Source organism: Scophthalmus maximus, chromosome 13, assembly GCF_022379125.1.
Source record: "Scophthalmus maximus strain ysfricsl-2021 chromosome 13, ASM2237912v1, whole genome shotgun sequence".
Classification (NCBI taxonomy): Eukaryota; Metazoa; Chordata; class Actinopteri; order Pleuronectiformes; family Scophthalmidae; genus Scophthalmus; species Scophthalmus maximus.
The window spans coordinates 4,638,827-4,661,708 of NC_061527.1; the positions used below are offsets into that span (position 1 = coordinate 4,638,827).

Sequence of the window (22,882 nt, forward strand, 5' to 3'; positions counted from 1 at the left end):
GCAATAAAAAGGCCGGAGGAGAGGCTGCGGTTTACCTTCATGACAGAAGGCCCCCGTGTACGCGGACTGAGCGCAGTCGCAGGAGAAAGCGCTGGTCCTCTCCACACAGCGGCCCTGGTTCCGGCACAGCGCGCCGTAGCTGCCGCAGTGACCCGGGCAGCCGGGCCGGACGCCGGGCGTGATCTTCGCCCGCTCCTCCAGGTCCAGCGTGACGCCGTTGAGCTGCAGCGAGCGGATGCAGCCGAGGAAGCCCTTCTGTCTGGACGCAGTGCCTCCTGTCAACGAGAGGGACAGAAAGCTGCGCGCGTGATCCCCTGCTCCCCTCTTCTTCTTCCCGTGTGTCACATTCAGTTATCATGTTCAGAGCACTTTCGTTGGACCTTGCCTTTGTATTTTGTATTTAGCCGCAGACCTTGCGTCTTCTTTTTTCCCCAGATCTGTTTGGCTAAAACCTGCTCAGCCCCTTTCAGTCCCTTTTCTGAGACCCGTGACCTTTGACGTGGCCTTTTTTTCCTCAAACAGCCGAGCCTGATTGAATAATAATTTTAAAAGGGAAAATCAATTTACAGAGTTGTGATCGGCTCAAAATGTGCTTTGGTTTGATTCAATCAAACTAAATCAACGTGTTAAGCCTAAAAAAAATCCAGTTCAAAAGTTGACAGTAGCTGCCAATAAGCAGCATGGTCAATTTAATTTTTTTTTCTACCTAGCGAACATTTTCTCGTTAAAACCGAAAGGCAGCAAAGCGTCCTTTCATTCATCGTTCGCTCCTCTGACAGTAACTTGTAGACAGTCAAAGCCCGACCTATTAGGTGAGCTCGACGTCTGCCTGCACGGCGACTCTCCCCCAGAATGGACGTTTCCAATGCAGCGTCCATTCCCTCGGCACTGGTAAATAAATGAGATGGCGTAAAATTCCGTGTACCGATCCATAGAGACAGTTTAACATTGGATTGTGTGGTCGGTCCCAGTGGACTAATGTACAGCTAAAGAGCCAGAGAAGGACCAGCGGTCACGTAACCTTCAAAACGGGCCACAACTTGACCACGCGCATTGACTGAGAGCAAACAAGCGTGTGACGTTGAACCTTCTCTAATCGAAGAGTTGGAAGACGTGCACGGCGAATATCACATCAGGTGGTGATTTGGCCAGCAAAGGCTGGACGTTGGGAGTTCCTACTGGTTGTGTGACCCCAAAATGAGGGTCAGATCCTTTAGTGCTCTGGCTAAAGACAAATGACTCCCGAGGGACAGAACCTCCGACCAAGCCAGAGAAATAAAAGACTATAACTGCCACAGAAAGAAGTCGAGCAGGAATAAAAAAAATTAAAAACACTGAGAATTTCACCTTTAGATTCTCACTTCATGGTGTAAGAACCAAAAAAAATGGATTGTATTCCATAAAAAGCAAGGAAACATGCTTGTGTATCATTAAAAACACACATGTTCCTATCAGCCAAAACAGACATTATATGAGGATTATTAATATGAGTGTTAGTTTTCTTTATTATTCAAAATATTTGAGTAGCACGGCTCAAGTGTGTTATAGTGTGTATGCAAACTCACTTCCTTCCTCTAGCCATAAATCAAGGTGTACCAGAATCGTGTTATATAAACTCACCTCAGGCAGTATTGTGGTTTATTAACAGATCTTCTGGAGAACACGACTCCTCATTCTCCATAACGAGTGTAAGACGCTTCCATATGCATATGGCTTTGCTGTGAATCAAGTCTTTGGTAAACACAAACACGCAGCAGTCCATTTCAAAATCATATTTCCATTCCAACGCATAAATCCCTCTTGCATCAGCGGTAAATTCCGTCCAGGACGGTCCGGCCCACATACGGAGCCGTTCGGGAGGCATTATTAGCTTCACAATGCCCACCTCCGTCTCTCCAGTATCAGCATTATTATTCGTTTTTGACGTGTTTACAAATGCACGAATGTCCACAATCTTTGCCGGAAGATGAAGCCTCGTGACAGAAGAGGGATTTTCATCCCGCTCTAACAAAGTTTGGCGGATAAAAGGCGAGCGGTTAAAACGGAATTATGAAAATCCGTGGACGAGAGGAAGTGAGGATGAGAGAGTTTGAACTGATGAAGTTGAGGAAGAAGGGTGTGATCGTAATTATATATACATATATGTATATATATTATAAGCTTATCTTCATTGGCTCGATAAAATCAAAATCCTTCATACGTACGAAGCCAGTTAATTACCAGCTGCTTTTTAGAATTAAAATCTAGACATCTGATTTAATTTTCCAATCAACGAGGCGATACGGCTCCATTAAGATCATTAAAGGCTACACACACACACACACACACACACACACACACACTGCATAATCCACTCTATGAGCCCAACTCAACACATGGTTTTCCATCAATGCAAATTATTGTTCAGGGTTCAGCAGGCATGCACCTCAAATCATCTCCCGGCACCGGCAATATTCACAACTGTCCAAACACCTCAGGCCAGTCCAGTCACTCATGCAATACAGATATAATTCTTCCTCATCGGGTCTGAGGTAATGGCACATAAAGCAATAATCAGTAATAGTCATAACCCGCTCAACAGCAATGGCTCACCAACGCACACACAGTGTCACACTCTTGCCCCTCACCGATGAACAACTGACTGTTGAGCCGCAGGTGGACGTGTCCCTCGGCAGGCGCCTCCTGCGTGGCGGCGGGGAGCTGGTCGACGCGAAGCGAGGCCTCCTTCACGTTGCGCTCGGCCCGCACGCTGTGCCACCGGCTGTCGTTCAGCGGGACGCTCGACTCCACCCGCACCTCCAGCGGCCCGTTGCCGACGTCGAGGGAGAAGACGACCGCGGAGGAGGCTGGAGGGGAAGGCGGGAGGCAGAGGAGGGAGGGAAATCAGATCAAGCAAAGAGGCTTGGGGGTCACGGGCTGTTGGGAGGCGCGGGTGACTGTCGCACCAGCAGAGAGAGTTTGACCTCCTGTCGAATTCTACCACACTGATTGACAAACCGTCCCCGGACACTTGGAGATAATTGGGTCCTCCGACGAGGGAGACACTGCTAATCCGTCACTTTCAAAGGTGCCACCGCTCCGTCTTCACTCCGAGACAAAGGGACTCTCAAACGAACCGTCGTGACACCGAGCGTACTGACGTTGACGATGCTCTCCGTATCTCCCCCCAGCTCCATCGTAGTTTCTCACGTGTGATGCGGCGAGCGCAATCCCGCCTGAAGACTCAGTTGCTCCCATGTGGGGAATGCATGGCGCTCTCCTGAGCCACCCTCCACCCTCCACAATAGGCAAAAGCATATTTCTTAAAAAGGGAACGCGAATAAGCCAATAAGCATCTACCCTGACTCTTTTCTCATTAGTTTTTCTCATGGACAGGAACGTTAAAGACACTCTCAAGAAATGTGTTTCTTATCGTTTTGTTTTGTTTTCCACAAAGACCCAGTTTAATTGTATCTTCTTCTTTTCTTCTGTCCTCGCCCTCAGAATCTATAGATGTTGATATATCTATTTTTTTTTTTTGCTGGGAAAGTTTATCTTCAGGTCAGGATGTCTGTGTTGTTGTGTCTGTAAGGACAAGAAAAAGGCCAACAAACCTTCTCTATGGGGTCAATATTGTAGCAATATTATTTGTGTGCGTGTGTAACTGTATCTCAATCTGTGTGGTATTCTGCATGGTGATTGTCGAACATTAAAATACATTAAGTGACAGTAAGCAACAGTTGAGTGAAGGAAATCAAAGTAAAATAATGCACGGGCCAATGAGAGGGGGAACTCCTACATCCTCACTTACAGCTGAGTTCGATGCGGATGAAGTCCTTGATGCCCAGATTTTCCAGGAAGACCCCGGAGGAGGATGTGGTTTTGAACAGAAAGGAGATGTCTGCGTTCAGCTCGCCGTTGAAGGTGGGGAAGTGCAGGTAAGACGTCTCCTTGTCGAAAAACGCCGCGTTCCAGAAGTTCTCTGCGAGACGACGACAACCAAACGAAACAACTTGATGTCCTTCTTCAATTTCTGATATATCACTTTGGAACAAAGCTTATTAAAATGGAGCTCACTTTGATGGCTGCATAATGAAAATCACTTTGTGAACAAATGCACCAACTGTTCAGCTAATTGGATGCGAACAAAAGGCATAACTCCCGCTACGACATCTCATTTATGTTGATTTATCTCACAAGATGTTTATTTATATGTTTTAATTTACTCGTTAAACTGAAGACTGAAATTAGAGGCAATTATGACTGAGATTAGTTTTGTTGTGGATCTTTCTTTTCATTATAAGTTGTTAAAGAGCATGAATGGAGTCATACTTAAGCTATTGTTCAGCTAATTAGCAAGTATATTTAGCTGCGGCTTATTTCTCCATCAACCAAACATTCTGTTTGGGCTTATTTGTCTTAAACCTCTATTAAGCACTTTATAACCTCTCATTAAGAGATCATAGACATTAATCATGGTTTATGGCTTAAATTGAGGATTCAAACCATTAAATCTAGATGGATATTACTTAGATCATCAAACAGTAAGATACTTAATAACATTTTGTTTTACTGTGAACCAAGTAAGATAACTTAAAACTTAAAACAAAAAAACTGGGAAAATGGGAGTTGAAAAATGGCTTCCAGATATTATATTTAAATACGTTCCCCACTTCCTGTTCAGTTCACTGTACAGTTAAATAAAAACTATTTGTAAAACATTCTTCTTCAGTGAAACAATGTGGACTCACTGTCCCCGTGACAACGGAGGGGTCCCACCCTGTAGGCGGCCTCCGACCCGGGCCGCTGGATGTCACCCAGCACCAGAGACCTCACTGGAAGGGACTCCTTGTGGGTGAGTAGGCCGGAGTCGTTCGCCCTGGAAGTGGAGGAGGCAGAAGAAGAAAAAAGCAGGTGGAGAAGAAGGAGGAGGAAGGAGAAGAGAAAAAAACAAGTGGAAGAAGGGTCGGGGAGGAGGAAGAGGAGCAAAGAGACAAGAGGAAGAAGGGGTGAAGGAGGAGGAAGAGGAGCAAAGAGACAAGAGGAAGAAGGGGTGGAGGAGGAGGAAGAGGAGCAAAGAGACAAGAGGAAGAAGGGGTGGAGGAGGAGGAAGAGGAGCAAAGAGACAAGAGGAAGAAGGGGTGGAGGAGGAGGAAGAGGAGCAAAGAGACAAGAGGAAGAAGGGGATGGAGGAGAGGGAGAGAAGAGGAAGAAAGGGTGGAGGAGAGGGAGAGAAGAGGAAGAAAGACAGGAGGATGGAGGAAAAGGAAAAAGAGACAAGGAGAAGCAGGAAGGAGATGGAGGAGGAGGAAGGAGAAAGACAAGAGGAAAGGAAGAAAGTAGAGGAGAAGACAAAGAAGGAGAAAGGGAGGAAAGAGTAGTGGGATTAGGAGATCAAAAAGGATGCGGAGGAAGACGGGTGGAGGAAAAGAAGAGGAGGTTGATTACAGAGAAGGAAGGAGGAGAGAATGAGCCGGAAAACAAGATGAATAGGAGGAGGAGGCGGTGAGATGGAGGTGAAGAGGAGGACAGCAACTTCGGCGAGTTGAGTAATCATGCGAACAGAACGGGCGGAAAACTTGTGCCCGCAGCTGAACTCAAACTACAAAGTGTTCAAATGAAGACAAGACGTTTGGGCTGACACTGCGTCGTCTCCGACGATGTATTTTGCGGAACCGTTTCATGGGGAAACGTGGGCTGAGCGACTGATCTGCACGTTCGCCACAAACAGCACTGCTTTGTTTCTTGTCGAGAAAACATAAATCTAGGACCGCGGATGCGCAGACGAGCGCCGGTGGATCTGTGATATCGACACCGGGCGACTATCTGGTCTACAAAAATAGAGTCAGAGTCGCACAGATTAAGGCGGGGAGATAATGGAGAGACAGACCTCTGGCTACGCAGACGCTGGCGGGATTGGTTACAGAATGGGAAAGATGGCTCCAGCTGCATAATTGGTCTCAGGATTGTGGAAGGCGACCTAAATTCAGGATCGCTTACAGCCCGGATAAAAGGATTTGAATGTAGGATAGGATAAAACGTGAAGAGGGATGTTTAAATATCTTGGGATTTGTCGCGGACGTCTAGCGGCTCTTTTCAGTCCAGCAAGGCAGAGGACGTGATAAACACTGAATCGTGTACCGGCGACTCGTGATTAGAGCAGTAACACAGATTCCATTTAAACCATTTCATTGAAGGGCCTTAGAAAAACAATTGGATTCTTAGAATCATTTACAAAGGCGGCTTTGATTTTTTTCAAATCACATGTGCGGCGCGGAGAGGTTCTCTGATGTTGACGCTCCACTCCGTGCTCGTGACACAGGCGCCTCGTCGTTCCTCCAAGAGGTGACGTTCTCATTTTCCTTTGTTTGTCTGTCAGCGGGATTTACTCCAAAACCACTGAGCTCATTTCCATGAACTGTTGTGGAGGGTTGGGGCATGACCAGGAGAAGAACCCATTGGTGGAGGCATGCGCCTTTTCGATTTTTGTTATTATACGGCTTCGTTTTAATGAACTATTTAAACATCATGTCAACTGTCGATGTGTTTGCAGAGCCATAAAAGCTGGCTGGACGGCAACTGTCTCTCTTTTCGTCTTTGGTCGGTGATGATGGGATAATGAATTTAATACATTGTTGTTAGGATTTTCACCTCACCTGAATTCTTCATTCAGTCATAACCATTAACTGTAATTAGAATGGACGTAGTCACCAGGTCCAGAATATGAAGTCAATGCGGCAAGTGCCTGAAGCCTGTATTCTCTGGAATCACCAGCAGAGGGCGACTCACTACGTCTATGAGAAAATGACTTCTCACTTGATATATAACGTCAGTAAACATTTTCCTGTGGAGTTTATGGCCTCAATCACTAGATTCAAGTCTTCTTCAATAAATTATGATGTCGTTATTGATGAGCGCAGAAACAGCGTGATTTACAGTTGGTGCGTCCAAGCGGTGCATGGTTGCAGGAGAAGGTGGGTGCGCGGTGGACGAGCTCTCAGTCAGACCCACCCTCAATTCTACGTTGCAAAAAAAGCCAACATTGCGCTGCTCACAATGCAAAACTCGAGGCTTCAAAACGGCAGCTCACAAACCAACGGGTGGCGTCACGGTGGGCCATTTGGTCATTATTGCTCGCTCAACAATGAGAATCACATATTGCAAAGCAACCAACAATCTAAAGCGAGGAAAGACATAGACACATACAGCATTCACTGATACTTCAACACAGTGCTTGGGTACAAGGACATGAAGTAAAGTGCGGTACAGTACCACTGGTCGTAGTCGGCGTCGCAGTTGCAGTAGTGGTTCGGGTCCAGACAGTTGTCCTGCAGACCGCAGGCACATTGACGGCTGGCCGGCTCAGCTCCAGCCCAGTAGGTCTGGACCTGACCTGCGCCCGGACCTCCCACCCACCAGCTGAATGGAGCCCCCTCTGAGAGACACACACACACACACGCACACACGCACACACGCACGCGCACGCGCACGCGCAAAACAGAAATGGATTGATACCACAGAGGTAAGACAACGAGTCCCACGAAGGATACGGCAACTGACAGTTGAATGTCTCTGTAAAAATCGTAGTTCGATTTGTGTGAGTCGGTGCCGGGCTTAACAAAGGGAGAAAAGATGCTCCTCTCCCCTTCGCCTCCCTCTATCTGTCCCTCCATCTGTCTAAAAGCCCCCATTGGATTTCAACACAAACCACCCTCGCTCCGTGGACTGCCCCTCCGTGACTTCTCCGCAGGCCCTGATCATATATCCCTGCTGTTCCCCTGACAGAATTGGACAGATAATGGGGCAGCTCCTCTCCCACCCAGACCTCTCTCGTGATAAGTAGGTGCACACGAGGGTCCGCGGGTGACGCTCTTTCGGAGCACTTGGAAAACTTTAGTGCCCTGTTTCCTGGTACGGAGAAGAAATGATGGTTTTTTTCAAGTTGAGATAACACCAAATAAAAGGCGGAGGAGTGAGAAAAGAAACTGAAGCTTGTAGGGACCCGCTACAATGACAAAAGAGGAGCTCAAAACAAGAGCAGCTGATGATTTTACGCGAGAAATCAAGCGCGGCGCGGATTAGGTTTCAGCCGATGCAGCGGAATGAGGCGGCACAGCAGAAAATTGTAATTGATGTCTTAGTTAGTTACTAAATAAACTAAATCAGCGATTCACACCACTCCTCTCCTCCTCCGGCGCCAGATATAGATCCCTCGGATACAGAGGAGCCTTTTCTCCGACGCCCTTTTACTCTGAACTACACTCTCCGCTCCAGCTCCAGCGCGCTCGGGAGCGCTCACCAGCAACAATACAACCGGAGTGTCTCCCGCTCTTTTCAGTAAGGAGGGCCTCACCTGGCGTGTTGAGGAGGCGGGACTTCCTGCAGCGGTACGACAGCTCCTGCTCACAGTGCTCCGACTGGCTGATGATGGCCGCCAGCTGCGCCTCCTCGGGGGCGTAGTGGAAGTGGGCGGAGTGTTGGTGTTGCTCGGGGGACGGATGAACCCTGGTCACCTCCGTGTTGTTGTGCTGGATCACCATCCATGCTCGGTCCTCTGATGGAAAGACGAAGGAAAGGGGGAGACGGAGGTGGGAAATACATTAAAACATATTCTAGGTATGTCAATCTGGAACATGATGGATGGACTGGTGGTGGATTTGTGTGTGTGTGTGTGTGTGTGTGTGCTACCTGTCATGTTGCAGTAGATGAGCCGGGGTCTGATTGGTCCGCTGCCGTCTACGTCTATGTAGTAATGTCCCGATGTGTTGCCTTTGTGTTTGTACGCCTCACACGACTGCTCATATGTCGCTGGGGAGGGGGAAAAAATAAAGAGATATCAACAATAATTAATATCTTAAAATAACTAATCTACTGAATCAACAGCGTGTCGGGCGGCAGCTTTTTTTTGAATTTTTCGTCGAACTTTGGGACAGCGGCGATTCCATTTCAGATTCAAATCAAATTCAAATAAGTGAAGAACATCTTTGCTAGATGAGGAGCCCTAATATACAGTAGAGTGACTCTTTCTTTTAGAAATGATTTTCTACGTTGTCTCAGCATAATGAGCACACGCCGTCAGCTAACGTGCAGCTTCACGAGTTTCATAATATCTCCATGTCTGAGGAATGATGTCCATACACAGCTAGACTACAACAGGAAATGTGTTTTGCGGGAAACAGAGGTAATGTTTTTTTCTAATTAAGGAAATATACGTTTATTAACTGCAGAAGATTTTGCACTGAAATAATGAATAAGTAAAACTCTCCCCTGGCTGCTCGTCTCCAAAGCGTATTTCAATATTGTGAAATTCCCCAAAGGAAAATACATTGTTTATTCAAACTGCATTAGTGCTTTATTCTAAATAAAAGTAGAACAAATTTATGCGAACAACAAAAGAGCAGTGAACACCACGCAGTCGGAAAAAAAAAGAGCCATCAATCAATAACTAACAGTGACATAACAATGAGACAGCAAACTGTGGAATTATAAAAAATGACAGCACATTATGTAAAACCCTCTGATGACAAGTTTGCCCCGCAGAACGAACACACACACACACACACACACACGAACACACACACACGAACACACACACACACACACACACACACACACACAAACACACACACACACACACAGGCCAGACTACTGTTTTCGGGGAGAAGAGCTCCCTTTACCGCCGACCTTTTTAACTATGCACACTTTTTACATACACGAAATACCTACATTACACACTGGAGGAAAGAAAAAAACTGAAAAAGCACAATATGTCTCCTTTAGCACATTAACTAATCATTTCTCACAATTCTTGAGCATGTTTTTAAGCTCTTTTTTTTTTTTTACAATTAACATTTTAACCTTGATTGATTTGCCCGTAAGTGCTTGAATTGATTTGGCTCGTTAAAAAGAACCATACAAACAAATGTTGACTTCTCTCAGACCTTCTTTATGAGGAACTCTGTAAAACGGACGTCTCGACGCTGCACCAATGTTGATGTATTTCCCTCTGTGTTTTTTTGGGGAAGTTGTTAATTGCTTTCGTTTTTTTTTTTTTTTAAAGATTCTACTCGTGAACCACCTGGAAACTTCTACAGTCGAAACACTGAACAAGCAGGCACAAGTCCACGGCGTCTCCTCTCCCACACCGTGGCTGATGTGAGCCGTTTGAAGTGAGAAGTGGGAGAAAATTGCAGCTTTCATCTGCAGCGGGATGCCGCCCCTTTGTTCTCTGCTCGGCTCGCTCTCTCTCGGCGGACGGAGTGACACTTTATTCCCGCGCCACGTCTGATAACCCAGCCAGGCTATTTCTGTTAAGAAGCAGCGTATCAAATGAGCTCACCCACGAGTCTGCGCGGGGCCAGCGGGTCATGTACGACCAGTGAGTCTACGGTCCTCTCAGTTTTTTAAAGCTCCGTCTGTCCTGTAGCACGTTTAGGTTCATTTGCACTTGGAGGAAAACATTCTATCCAGTCGTTATAGTTTAGGAGAAATACAGAATCATGTCTCGAAACAGGCTCATTAGTCATTTTCAGACGGTGGTTCTTCAGAGGAATTTTTTGGATTTTTTTTGTTTTGAGAGACACGACAGATCATTTCCATGCGCTGTTTATTCTCGCATCGTTTCAGAAATCTTTCATCCTATAGGCTTTGTTCACCAGATCACTGCAATGCGCGCCCTGTGCCTAGTCTAACAGAAATGAATAATGATAATAATTATGAATATTCATTCATTCGTTAGCCGTACTTCTTATCCTTTGTGGGCCACGGGGACTAATAGACTGGCACTCTGGACTGTAGAGCGCATATCTTTTTCATATAGAGAACAATTTCAATTTAAAATTATTATCTACGTGAAAAAGATATGCGCTCTACATTTAAGATAACCATTCAAGGTACTGGTAGAGAAGAGTGTCGTGGATTTAAAGCATAGCAATTCTAGTGTACTGCAACACGTATCATACGATACGCTTATCAAAAACTCAATTAACAGCCAAACATGAAAAAAATGGAAATGTAATCACAAATATGAGCATCGTCTGTTTCATCTCATGCACAATATGCTGTGGAGCAATTCATGAAATGTATCATATTTTACTTGGCTCACTACTTTGAAGCTGCGCTAATGAATATTTTTATTTTCCCTCAGTCAAGGACTCTGTTTATGACAGTGGCATTTTAGCATCTTTCAGCTCATTGTTTTGGTTTCACTGCCTCCTTTCCTGCAGCTTCGTCTTAGAAAAGAATTTAAAAAATAAGCGTGGGGAGTTGCTCACAGCTGTGGCAGGTGGCTCCCCTGTAGCCGCTGGTGGAGCAGTTACAGTGGAAGTTGCTCCATGACTGAGAACATCGACCTCCGTGTTCACAGTGACTGGGCGAACACCTGAGAGACGGACAGAGAGAGACAAAGACAGAGAGAGAGGGAGAGAGAGAGAGAGAGACGCTTATTGTCTCTTTATAGTTTGTCAAGGACGTTGGTATGAAAAGAAAAATGAACAGGCCCCAAACGCTGAACGAAAGCAGACTTTAAACAACAAAAGAAAACTCAGAAAGTCTTTCATTGGCATGTCAAGTGAAACAAAGTGGTTTGTTTTGAGAAGTAGCTGGTTTGAAACGTCGCTTTGTGACGGCTGTGGACTCATTCGTGGACGAGTAGGGACGTGACCCAACCAATGTCAATGTGTTGCCGACCTATGGAGTTAGCAGAATATTAAACAATCTGGCCATTTAAACTCATAGTTTAAAAGGTTCGAGTGTCAGAATTGAAATTGTCGTCAGTGAATATCAGTTGAAGCCTCCCGAAGCAAATTAAGACATCAGGTCCTTCTAGAAGAAGAATTGACGTGTTTCAGTGAATGGACCAAGAGTTATTACTGCATCTGGTTCATAAAGGTTTCATATATGAAGCAGATCAGCCATATATGTCTTTTCCATCATTTTATTCGGTCAGCAGCCACCTGAGCAACACCGACACAGACAGGTGAGCGGCAGGCCCTCAGGTGAGCTCTGTGCATCTTTAGTAAATGTGTGCACATCCAGGAAAAATTGTGCAAGACGAACCCTGCACATCGAAATGTTGTCTTGTTTAATGAAATAATAAAATTAGTAATTAGGAGTTCAACAGTGGGCTGACCATCTTTTTCGTAAAAACCCTCTATCGAAAGATTGAGTTTAGGAGCTGAATGAAACAAATCGGGGCTTTACTTGTGGCGATATTAGAGTCGAGACCTTTGTGGCTGGGAAACTATAATGTTTAACAGTCAGCTGCAAAACCGTTTAAGTCGTTGTATATTAGTCTGGGACCAACGTCTAACGTCCAATGAAGTTAACATTTCTCCCCCAAATCGATACAGTTGCACATTAATGCACAATTCCTGCGGACGTTTTATAAATCAACCAATTGGTGTCCCATTTTAATTTGTATTTCCACGTGGAGTTAACAGAACGAGCAGTACAATAAATGTATTTTGGGGTGAGCCACCACATAAAGGCTGCACTGCAACATAGGGACACACACACACACACACACACACACACACACACACACACACACACACACACACACACACACACACACACACACACACACACACACACACACACACACACACACACACACACACACACACACACACACACACACACACACACACACACACACACACACCATAACTGTTACTAAAGTCTGTCCGTCTAATTACTATAGGCCATTTTGCCATAATAGTTTTCGGTCGGACACAGTCTGGGTTCAAGCCGTTATCTTCCACATTAGCGGAACACTAATAAAGCGCCGGCCTTGAATGAGAAACGACCTCGGACCCATTTGGAATATTAAATGTGTTCAACAGTGAAAGGTTGTGCAGACGCCGCGCTATGTGTTGTCGGGGGCGAAACAACATCTTTACAGCCAAAAAATACTATTTTAGATTCGTCAGCGTTGTTGATCATCACAAACGCTGACAAACTCACAAATGTTGGACACACTAGATCCCGATCAGGCAAAGTGTGGAGCGCGGTGTGGACAGGGGTGTAGCATCAAATTCTGGGGCCTATACAGGAGCAGACTCCGTGGGGCCCCACCGCAGCTATGACGCCGATTCATTCATGATACTGTGTGTGCTAACAGTGACTAGCTGACCCCTACTGTATTCAGGTAGGAAAAGCTACAGTTAGCTAGCTAGCTAGCAATAGCAGCTGCGGCGATCTCAGCTAGGTAGCTGCTAGCTAGCTGCTAGCTAGCTGCCGTAGTAGGAGTTTTTGCTAATAGCTAGTTCACCTTTCTTTTGAAAGAAATGAATTAACAGTTGTTTTTCCCCTCCGTTGGTTTTTCCTCTCTTTCTTTTCTCTCTTTTCTCCTCTGGGACCCAGACTTCACTTTTTTTGAGAGAAGACATGACAAAGTCATAGATCCTCATACTGAGTCGTGACTGGCGGACTAATCCTTTTTGCGCCTTTTGTCAGGGGGTGAGAGGGCCCCCAGAGAACCGCCACTACTATTTGAAATACATAGTTCAGTCTCTCTACCAATGTATTCAGCCAATTTTAAATTTGTTATGACACTAACAAACAAAAGCTTTGAATAGCAGGCTTCCCAGGGCCCCGGGTGCAGTCCGTCCCCCTTTTTCCCAGGACGACAGGAAGAGGGGAGGTGGGCAATGGGGAGGTGAAACAGCAGGAGTGATGGAGAAGGAGGGGAGGCACAGGAGATGAGGACATAGGAGCAGGAGCAGCGGCGAGATCGTGGCAGTGACTGGACACCGACTCCGTTCGAACAGTGAACCAGTGGAAAGGAGGTCAGAGGAGTTTGTGAGCCGGAGAGAGACGAATCAGCAGCATCGCTCAGTGGAAATGGACACGATGAGACGAGTCAGTTTAAACGGAGAACTTATTTATCATTGCTCAGGTGAGATGGGTAAACAAAAGGTTCATTTATGGGAAGGGTGCCGCGAGTGATTCTCCTCTCCCCTCTTCGTTTCTCTCTCTCTCTCTCCCCGCAGGTGCGCCGATACATTTGCTCCCCGGTATATTCTCAGTCCGACCACGTAGTTTACACTTTCGGAAGACTTTTATTCTTCGGAGACTTTTCCTTCACTGGCACCGCGGATCCATCCTGAATACGGGGGACGAGCAAAGGAAACTGATTTGACAGATTTTACTTTGAGATGATCGATGATTTATATATTTAGATAAAACTCTACTCAACCTGGTTTCCCTCTGCAGGACAGGCCGCGGTTCACCATCCGACTATTCCTTCTCTACCGGGCGTGAATGGATGGCCCGAGGACAGCCCTTGTTTATTCACCGCTTCGTCTTCATTGGGAGCGCAGACAAGAAGAGCAAGTAGACAAATGTCTGTGCGCGCGCCCACTCTCCTGTCGTTCTTTTCTCTCCCTCCCGGATCCTCTTACTCTCTCTGCAGTCGGCGGAAGTTGGGAAAAACGCAACTTTTCTTGCGCGCGTGGCCTCATGCCCAGAAACACAGGGAGCAAGAAGAAAAAAAAAAACCAAACCAAACAAGCCTGGGACGGACTGTGATCTGAATCATAAGCGCGTATCATTTAATCGACTATAAATCTTTCCGGGGGCTCATAAAAAAAAGGAAGAAAAGTTTCCCAAGTTTTCAAAACACTTTGTCCTCTATAGATCTCCCGGGGGGAGACTAGACGTGCTGGACTAAGGATTTGCGACGCGATGTGACAAGTGTGCCGCCGCGCCAGAGCTCAGATCACAGAGGCTCCAGCATTAGCCGAAGAAAAGGGACTCCGGGGCTCATCTGAAAGTTTCTCCGGGGCTGTGTGACAGCGTCCTATAGACGCCGGGCCCGGATCGCAGGGCTCGCGTCCAATCTCCCCGGTTTCCATTCCCCGCCTCTGGCTCAACCAGCAGAGCACATCCCCCCCCCCGGTCTGGACACTCTTACTGGACAGGTGGGCCCGGGACAGGTAGACCTCTCCAACAGAGAGGAAAGGTGTTTTTTTTTAATGCCACGTCACACAGAAATACACGGATATGGGAATAGATTGGGAATGACACATGAAGTGTGTGAAGTGTAAGTTGTATATACGTGTGTGTGTGTGTGTGTGTGTGTGTGTGTGTGTGTTTGACAGTCAGTCAGACGCAAACAAGAAGAAGTGGACCTCGCGGTGACCCGCGGCTCTTCCTGCTTGTGGGCGCGCGCGCTCTGACAGGCGCGTCATCATCGAGGTTGTCAGGAGCCCGACAGGAGCAAAGACGTCAGAATTACATCCACTCTGACAGCTTCATCCGTCTCGTTTCAAAACACACTCTCTCTCTCTCGCGTAGGCAGAGGTCTGTGTGAGCGGGGGGGTGATGTGTGTGTACTCAAAAGGTGTCGGCGCTTCAGGCAAAGTGCTGCAACAGCGTCCGACACCTCCCCCCTCGTTACACCTCTCCCCGTGTCAGATTGTGGGGGTTGTGTCCATTTTTTTTTTTTATTATCATCGTATATTCCACAACTGACAGATAAAACGTACGAGTGTTATCTTCTAATTGGACTCCTCGCGAGAGACAGAGAGCACTGTATTTCAAAAAATGTGAAAACCTTTTTACAGATTTTTCCCCCCCCCCCATCATGCTGTGTGTTTTACACTTAATGGACAAAATATGAATTTATATGAAAACATAAAAAGTGGATAAAGTTTTAACTTCCTCTCACATTCTATTTTATGTTGCTACTCCATATACTTCTGTTCTTTTCATTGTTTTTTTACTTCCTCTCATGCCCTCTCTTTTAATGCACTTCACCTTTAATGTTTAATTTCTTGATGTTTCTGTTCCTGCTCATTCGTACAGCACCTTGAAATTGCAACTGTGTATGAATTGTGTCATATAAAAAACAACTTGATCGACAACACTCATTGCAGGAGCAATAGATCACTTCTATTGGCAGGCTCAGTAGAACAGTAGCGTCCCATCACCAACCACTTACTGTACCTACAGTAGCTGGTGGTTCTCTATCAGTCAGTTCGTACTTACGGTACAAATATACTCTCCATTATCCTGCCTCTGATAATCACCAGAAAGTAGCAAGGCGATGAGATTCACTTCCCTTTCACACGTCAAGCATCTCCTTGGCTTGAGAGCAGAAAGGTGTAGCTGCCGTGTTAAGTGGAGTTTGAGACTGTTAAACGACGACTGTTGTTCTATTTTTCAAATCCCTGATTTCTAAGGCTGGCCCTTGCGCCTCAGAGAGGGATGTTTTTTCTTCTTCTTCCAGCTTGATCTTTTTTCGTTCCGTGTTAAGAAAACGAGTGCTGCAGCCTCCCCCGGGAGACGGTCGAGGTTTTGGAAACTTACATAACCGCGTGTGGAAGGAAGAATGTGGATCATAATAAACGTCCTGCAGAGCTCGTCCTGAACTAAAACGTCAGCAGGTTGTCAGACGGTATCTCATGTAGCACAAGTTCTCCATGCATCGCTTTATTCCTAATGTAACGTTGACTGAAGCCATATTTTGCATTCACCTGTCACTCACCTCCCTACTTATATTGGATTTGGTCACGAATGGGTACTTTATTTCCACTGTATCTGAAAGTGACATTTCAGAGCAAACGTGTATGAAAAATGAGGGTCAACAGGTATTTTCAGGGAAACATGAACCCACAGCACAAAACTTATGCCTTTAATTAGACATTATTTTAATTAAACACTGGAAAACAGCGTCCAGCGAATTAGTTCCCTCAACACACTCAACAAAAAAACCACAAAATATATCAAATTCAGGCTTTTTTAGTGGAGTAACGTTAGTCAAACTGAAAACTAAAACCGGGGTTTGTCATCATAGAAATACATCACAGTGACTGTATGTAGTATCTACTGCATTCTTACTTTAAAAACAATATGTTCTCATCTCCTCTAACCATTCTGATGATGCTGCAGGCGAGTAACCGGGGCCGGGCTGCAACGGAGCCAAAGGCAAAACATTTTTTTTAATTCATTCATTTATTCAGCAATCCGATCAGACAAGATAAACGTTCCGAAAAACAGAAAAGAATCGATACGGACCTCTGAATATAAGAACATCAACGAGAGACAACTTTTCTGCAAGCGCAGTCGCCTCTGGAGTGAGAAACGAGACGTCGGCAACGGGGGAACTTCGACTCCAGTCGACTGTAAGTACAGCAAACTAATAATAATAATGAAGGATACGGATCATAAACGTACACTCTTGAACAGCAGCTGGGCAGAGTAGCACACGCTACTCAAGCAGGAGTTTGTTTGGGGGAGTATTTTGAGCGGTGGCTCCGTCCTGCTGTTCAGTATTCACAGCGTCGGCCCCAGAGTGTACTGTCCGTGGGAACATGTCCCTGAGAACGACACGGTGGCTCAGCGAGGAGAGCTGACGGACGACGCAGGGGCTCCATGGCACCGGTCGACGGAATCAGCCGGACCGGGCCTTGGCATTTGGTATTTCTTAGTAGCCATCGGTTCATTCATTCGTTGTTCTGTTGGAATTTTTTTTTTCCCGACAACATCAAACGGACTAGAGCCTCGAATTTGTCATTTCTTCTGTTGCTTTCAAGGTCATAGAGTTACAAAGATCTCACACCAGTCGACGCACACGGCCAAGTTTCATCAACGGAACTTGTTAACTGTCGTGCTTTTGTGTTGCCGTGGCAACATAAATGACGTCAGCGCATCCACCGTCTGTCGTCTCCAACTCTTCTCTACTGACGTTCGTCAGCTGACGAGAGTTTTCCGTCTGTGTTTTGTTGAGTCGGCCGACGGGAGAAACACGCTGGGAGTGTTTCCTCCAAACCGAAAGTGAATAAAGCACAAACGTATTCCAATGACAGCTTGTCACAAATCCCCAACTGATTGTGAAAACCACTCAAATACCAAATAACTTAAAAAGCAGAGGGACGTCAACGGGTTCAACCACAGCCAAAGAGAAAAATAAAAGAGTCCTAGTGTCACAACAACAACTGTACATGGTGTGTTTTTTTTTAGAGACTGACCTGTCGATGATGCCACAGATATCCATCTGCAAGTGGCTGTAGTTTCCCAGCAGCCTCTGCTGCACCTTCATCAGGTCCACGGTTCGGTCGTCCAGCGTCAGGAGTCGCATGCAGCCCTGGAACGTGCCGAAGGGGTTCGTACATCCACGACCGCTCTGCTCGGGACAACCTGAGGAGGGGACACAGATGACACGCCATCAGCGGCCAGAGTCAACTTCATATTGGTTTTAATGCAATTTATAAACATGGAATTGATTATTTATATGAGCTTTAAATATAAACACTGGTCCTTCCTCACTTTCTGGTCTTTCCTATAACGTTGGCTTCGCTCCTGTTTCTCTCAGCAAAGTTGTTCTCCCACTATCAACTTAACCTCTTTTATCTTTAGAAGTTTTTATTATTAATATCATCATCATCATCATCATCATCATCTTCTTCTCCGTCTTCTCCTGCTGCATGATGAGCCTTGACACTGATTTCAGATTTCTCCGCGTGTCTTTAAGAGCAAAGCCTGACCTGCGGTGGCTTGTCACATTAAAAGCAGTCGATCGGGCCCAAAGCCCGCGAACGAGCTCCGCGTCTCTATCCACCGGTGATGCGGCGATGCAGGAGGTCGATCCTGGACGGAGGCGTTCTGCGTCCAAAACGCAGCAGCGGTATCTGGCTCCTGCTCCAGGCTCTGCGTTGCTCTAATTACAGTCCGCCCCATCAGACGCACGGCGCCCGACACCTCCCGGCAGACGAGGGCGAAATGATGACTCACTGTTTGTTGTCACTTTGAATTTTGAGGAGCTCAGAAGAAGATTTTGAAGGAGGGGTTATGTCAGAGACAATGATGCAGGGAGGAAGTTTTAAAAATTGAGCACGCTTGATCGCAGCATCCAGGTCGACTCACTGTTTTTTAGGTTTTAAAGAAAATCATCATGGGAGTCAAACACAGTGCTTCCTTCATCATGAGACTGTCGTCTCTGTCCCATAACATCAAGTCAGAGGCAGATTTAGATGCTGCGTCAAAAAGTATTCCTCCTCCACAAGCAGGGGGCCGCTGTAGAAACAGAACGATGAGTGAATGACACTGATGAGCCGAGACGTTACGACCATCCTGGGTCCTAACCCTCCCGGAACAACCGCGCCACGCCGACGCACAAACTCCACAAGTTCTCTGAAGGCGACATTAGAGGCACATCCTTTAAATGTGATGAATTTCAAACTTGTCCCAAGCATATCGCCCAAAACCGGGTGCACCCCACGAGCCTTACCGAAAATATGGCGTCATGAGAGAAGTTATAATTGTTGCAAATACCGCAAGGTGAAATCAAACTGTTAAAACGTCCTCATATTTGCTTATAACTGTGTCGTAAACATGTTGAAATGTTCCACGTGACTTCCGTCATGACTCACTGACGCACAGTGAGCCGGGCGCATGCGTCTCATTTTGCGCGTGCGAGCACAAGATTGTGACTCGGAGGGAGAAAATATAATGAGCTCCGCGGAGACAAGGGGAGGAGAGCTGAAGAAAAGTGAAACGGGACGGAGATGCACGCGAATGGGACGGAAAAGAAGGAAGCAGAGAAAAGATCACTTGAAACGGACGGAACGTCAGAGAAAAAGAGAGCGGAGGAGAAGGAGATTGGCGCCCGACAGGAGGCGGGAGGGAGAGACTTAAGCAGCTTTACGACTTCATCCCTCTCCGTGGGACACTAAACATCCAACAGAGAACTGGAGATGATGATTATTACCTGAGTACATCTATGAATTTGAACCAGTCCTACAGTACATGTGAGCAGTTTTTTCCCCGTCTACACAGCAAAACACTTTGAGTACAACATTATAATAGACTTTCAGTCAATAAACACACTCCTCGGCTGTCTGAGATTTCAACGGCGAACATAAAGAAGAATAGAAGTGCAGTGATCGACGTCTTTCTCACCACCGAAGAAGAGTTGAATGTCTGCGGTCAGCGGGAGCGGGACGCTGGTGTGAGCGGTGGCGCCCTCGTCTTTGTCCACGGTGATGCTCAGACAGTCTGGTCCCGAGATCAACTCCACCGCGTGCCACTGACCGTCATTCAGCCCTGAGCCTGGCGACACGGGCGTACAGTAGAAAGAATTATTGGTTTGTTATCTGATACGGTAAATGGAGCCACAGGTGTAGACGTGAGAGATGAGTTTTGTAAAAAAAAAGAAGAAAAAAAGTGAAACATTCATTTGAACATGACCAGTGATTGATTTTACTCGTCTGGACTCGGCAGCAAATCGTGTCCATGACGATGGCGGGGATGCTGCAGCTTCGTGGGGCTGTGAGTGCTGCAGGGATTCTGACGCTTTTCATGAGCGATGAAAATCAAGTTGCCTAACACGCGAATTCGATCCAGAAAATCTTTTCCATCAGACGTCTCTCTCCGAGGTCAAGAGTAAAGTTAAAGGTTCAATTATTGATGAACCTCATGTTGAACGCTCAAGGCTGAATAGTTCCTGCAAAGTAGAGCCGGGATGCTGTGGACTGGGCTACATCTGAAGTCAAAACTCTCTCAATATTTTCCGCATAATGTGAAACTTTCCCATTTGGTGGGGAAAAGAAAAAGCAAAGCGACGCAGGGTGGGACGTACCCGCGCTGAGCTCCAGCGTGGCCCGGCCCGCTCTGTCGATCTGCAGGCGCAGTCGGGCCTCGCTCAGGTACAACCGGACTGTGCTCTCCGGCCGGGGCAGGTCAAAGGTCAAGAGGAGCCCCGCCCGGTTCCACGTCCGGAACTGCAGCGCCACGGCGACCACCTCCGACGACCACGACGTCAGTCCGGACAACTGCAGGAAGCTGCGCGGGTCGGTGAACGTCACCGCGACCGAAACTGGCTCGGCGCAAGAAAAGGTCACATTGCCCTGAGAGAGAGACAGAGACAGAGACAGAGACAGAGAGAGACAGAGACAGAGACAGAGAGAGAGACAGAGACAGAGACAGAGAGAGAGAGAGAGAGAGAGAGAGAGAGAGAGAGAGAGAGAGAGAGAGGAATGATTATGAAAGAGATAATAAATCATGAATATTCATCAGTTGCAGAGGCTGACTCGGTGTAACTCGGTGTCACAGAGGTCTCATCAGCATCTCTCTCGGAAAGGACACCTGTATTAACATATTGATATTTGCTGAGCAGCTGAAATAAGCGTGAAAACCAACAGTGTTAAGCATTAGGGTCACGTAAGGTTACATTTGCGCCCACATTCAATATGTTACCATCTCTTAATCTCAGCATGGAAATGGGAAAAAATCCATAATTTAAATCTATGTGTGACCCCTGTGCGTTGGTTTGTTGGTTGCTTGGTTTGTTCGTCAGCAGGATTACGCAAAAAACTACAGAACGGAGTTTAAGGAAACTTGGTGAAAGGACGGGACATGGGCCTAGAAAGACCCCGTTCAATTGTGGGGCAAATCCAGTATTTTTCTTGTCATTAAAGCCCCAGTGTGTAATCTTTGTAATTTTCTGGCGGCATCTGGTGGTAAAGTTGCAAACCGCAACCAACTGAGCACCCGAAAGGGGACACTTTATGGTGGCGCACCGCTAAATTCCACTTCTGGTTTCCGGCAGCACTGGCATTTTCAAGGCAAATGCGACGTATTCTGGAACCATTTAGTGCAACAACCGTATTCAACACGACGTAGCAAACATTGAGACTCACACGGAGGTCGGCTCCACCTCATGGAACTATATTTAACTCATTCAGAGTGGACGAAAAAACATTGGTTCTTTGTTGCATATGATTATGCATGTATGAACACATAGTTATGGACAATATAGTCAATATGTGTGAATAGGTTCTTCTGAATATTACACACTGTAGCTTTAACATTGCAAGATGGGGAGATTTTTGACATTTTCACCAATATCCCAGGGAATGATGAACGCATCTTGATGAAAAGCATCAGACGCATTCAGGGGACTGATATCTACGAGCGTGTGCAGATTGGTGCTGACAAAATTGATAAGCTGAGTGCTGGACCTTGGCGGCTATATTTGCGCTCTACAGCGCCTAATTTTTTCAGAAGCATTGACATGGCTGAAAATTCCCACAGGACATTAAAAAAACTAAATAAACAGTACCTGTCTACAAAACATAAAATTGGTCACAACGTGGTGACTGCAGCTGCTGAATGGAGCTTCACCTTTTATTCTAGACACAGTGTGATGAGACTCCACCTGATCTCCACCTGGACCCGGTGATCCTCCGCTCTATAAACCCTCCCTCCCTCCTTCCGCAGCCTTCCCTCTTCATGACTGACCAGGTGACAGCTGTGGCTTCCCCTTTGTTGCATTGTCATTTAAAATAAAGAAAGATTTCTTTTCAAACGTTTTCTTTTTTGGAAATGAATTAGTTCTCTCGTTTGTCTCCTCCCAGTCTTTGAGCTGCACTGTGGCGTTTTTTCTTTTCCTTCTGCGCTGATTAAAATGCTGATTTCTGCATCTGCCTCGTCCTTGTTTCGTCCCCCGGTTCTCCGTTTCCTTCTCTACCTCCTTTCCCCCGCTGATTTCCTTCTCTTCCTCTCATGTTTTCTTTTTTTTTTTTGTTGCTCTGGGGGTTTGAAACTCACAAAAATGTGAATGTGATGACACTGGAGATGATAATGGAGGAGATTATGGTGATGCTAATGACAACGATGATGACGGGTTTAAAAATAAAGGATGATGATGATGCACATGATGAAAATAATGATGATGATAATGATAATAATAATCGTGGCAATGACCACTAACATAATAATGACACTGATACTGAAAAGGGAAAAAGGAGGAAAGAGAAGGAGGAAAGTCGCAAAAAGTCTGAAGTGAACTCGAGTGATCAACTTGTTCTGAAGTTTGTCGTCATGGGTATTATTTTTAATCAATAAAAGACATTAACATCTGAATATCTACAGGATGAATTTCATTAAAAGAAATCAT

The 22,882-nt window shown here is 46.1% G+C and overlaps 1 protein-coding gene across 3 annotated transcripts in view; it reads right to left on the minus strand.

The window, feature by feature from the left end:
* The window catches only part of LOC118318359 (contactin-associated protein-like 4), a 75,670-nt gene that overhangs the window by 12,711 nt on the left and 40,077 nt on the right, over positions 1–22,882 (minus strand). For all 3 annotated transcript variants that reach the window (XM_047336947.1, XM_035647936.2, XM_035647932.2), the window contains exons 8-18: positions 20,564–20,831; positions 19,885–20,034; positions 17,955–18,123; positions 11,253–11,359; positions 8,668–8,787; positions 8,333–8,533; positions 7,252–7,414; positions 4,731–4,858; positions 3,791–3,961; positions 2,628–2,846; positions 36–275 (exon numbers count right to left, since the gene is read on the minus strand). In XM_047336947.1, coding sequence (XP_047192903.1) covers positions 36–275; positions 2,628–2,846; positions 3,791–3,961; positions 4,731–4,858; positions 7,252–7,414; positions 8,333–8,533; positions 8,668–8,787; positions 11,253–11,359; positions 17,955–18,123; positions 19,885–20,034; positions 20,564–20,831 — 1,936 coding nt within the window. The remainder of the gene's footprint in view (positions 1–35; positions 276–2,627; positions 2,847–3,790; positions 3,962–4,730; positions 4,859–7,251; positions 7,415–8,332; positions 8,534–8,667; positions 8,788–11,252; positions 11,360–17,954; positions 18,124–19,884; positions 20,035–20,563; positions 20,832–22,882) is intronic.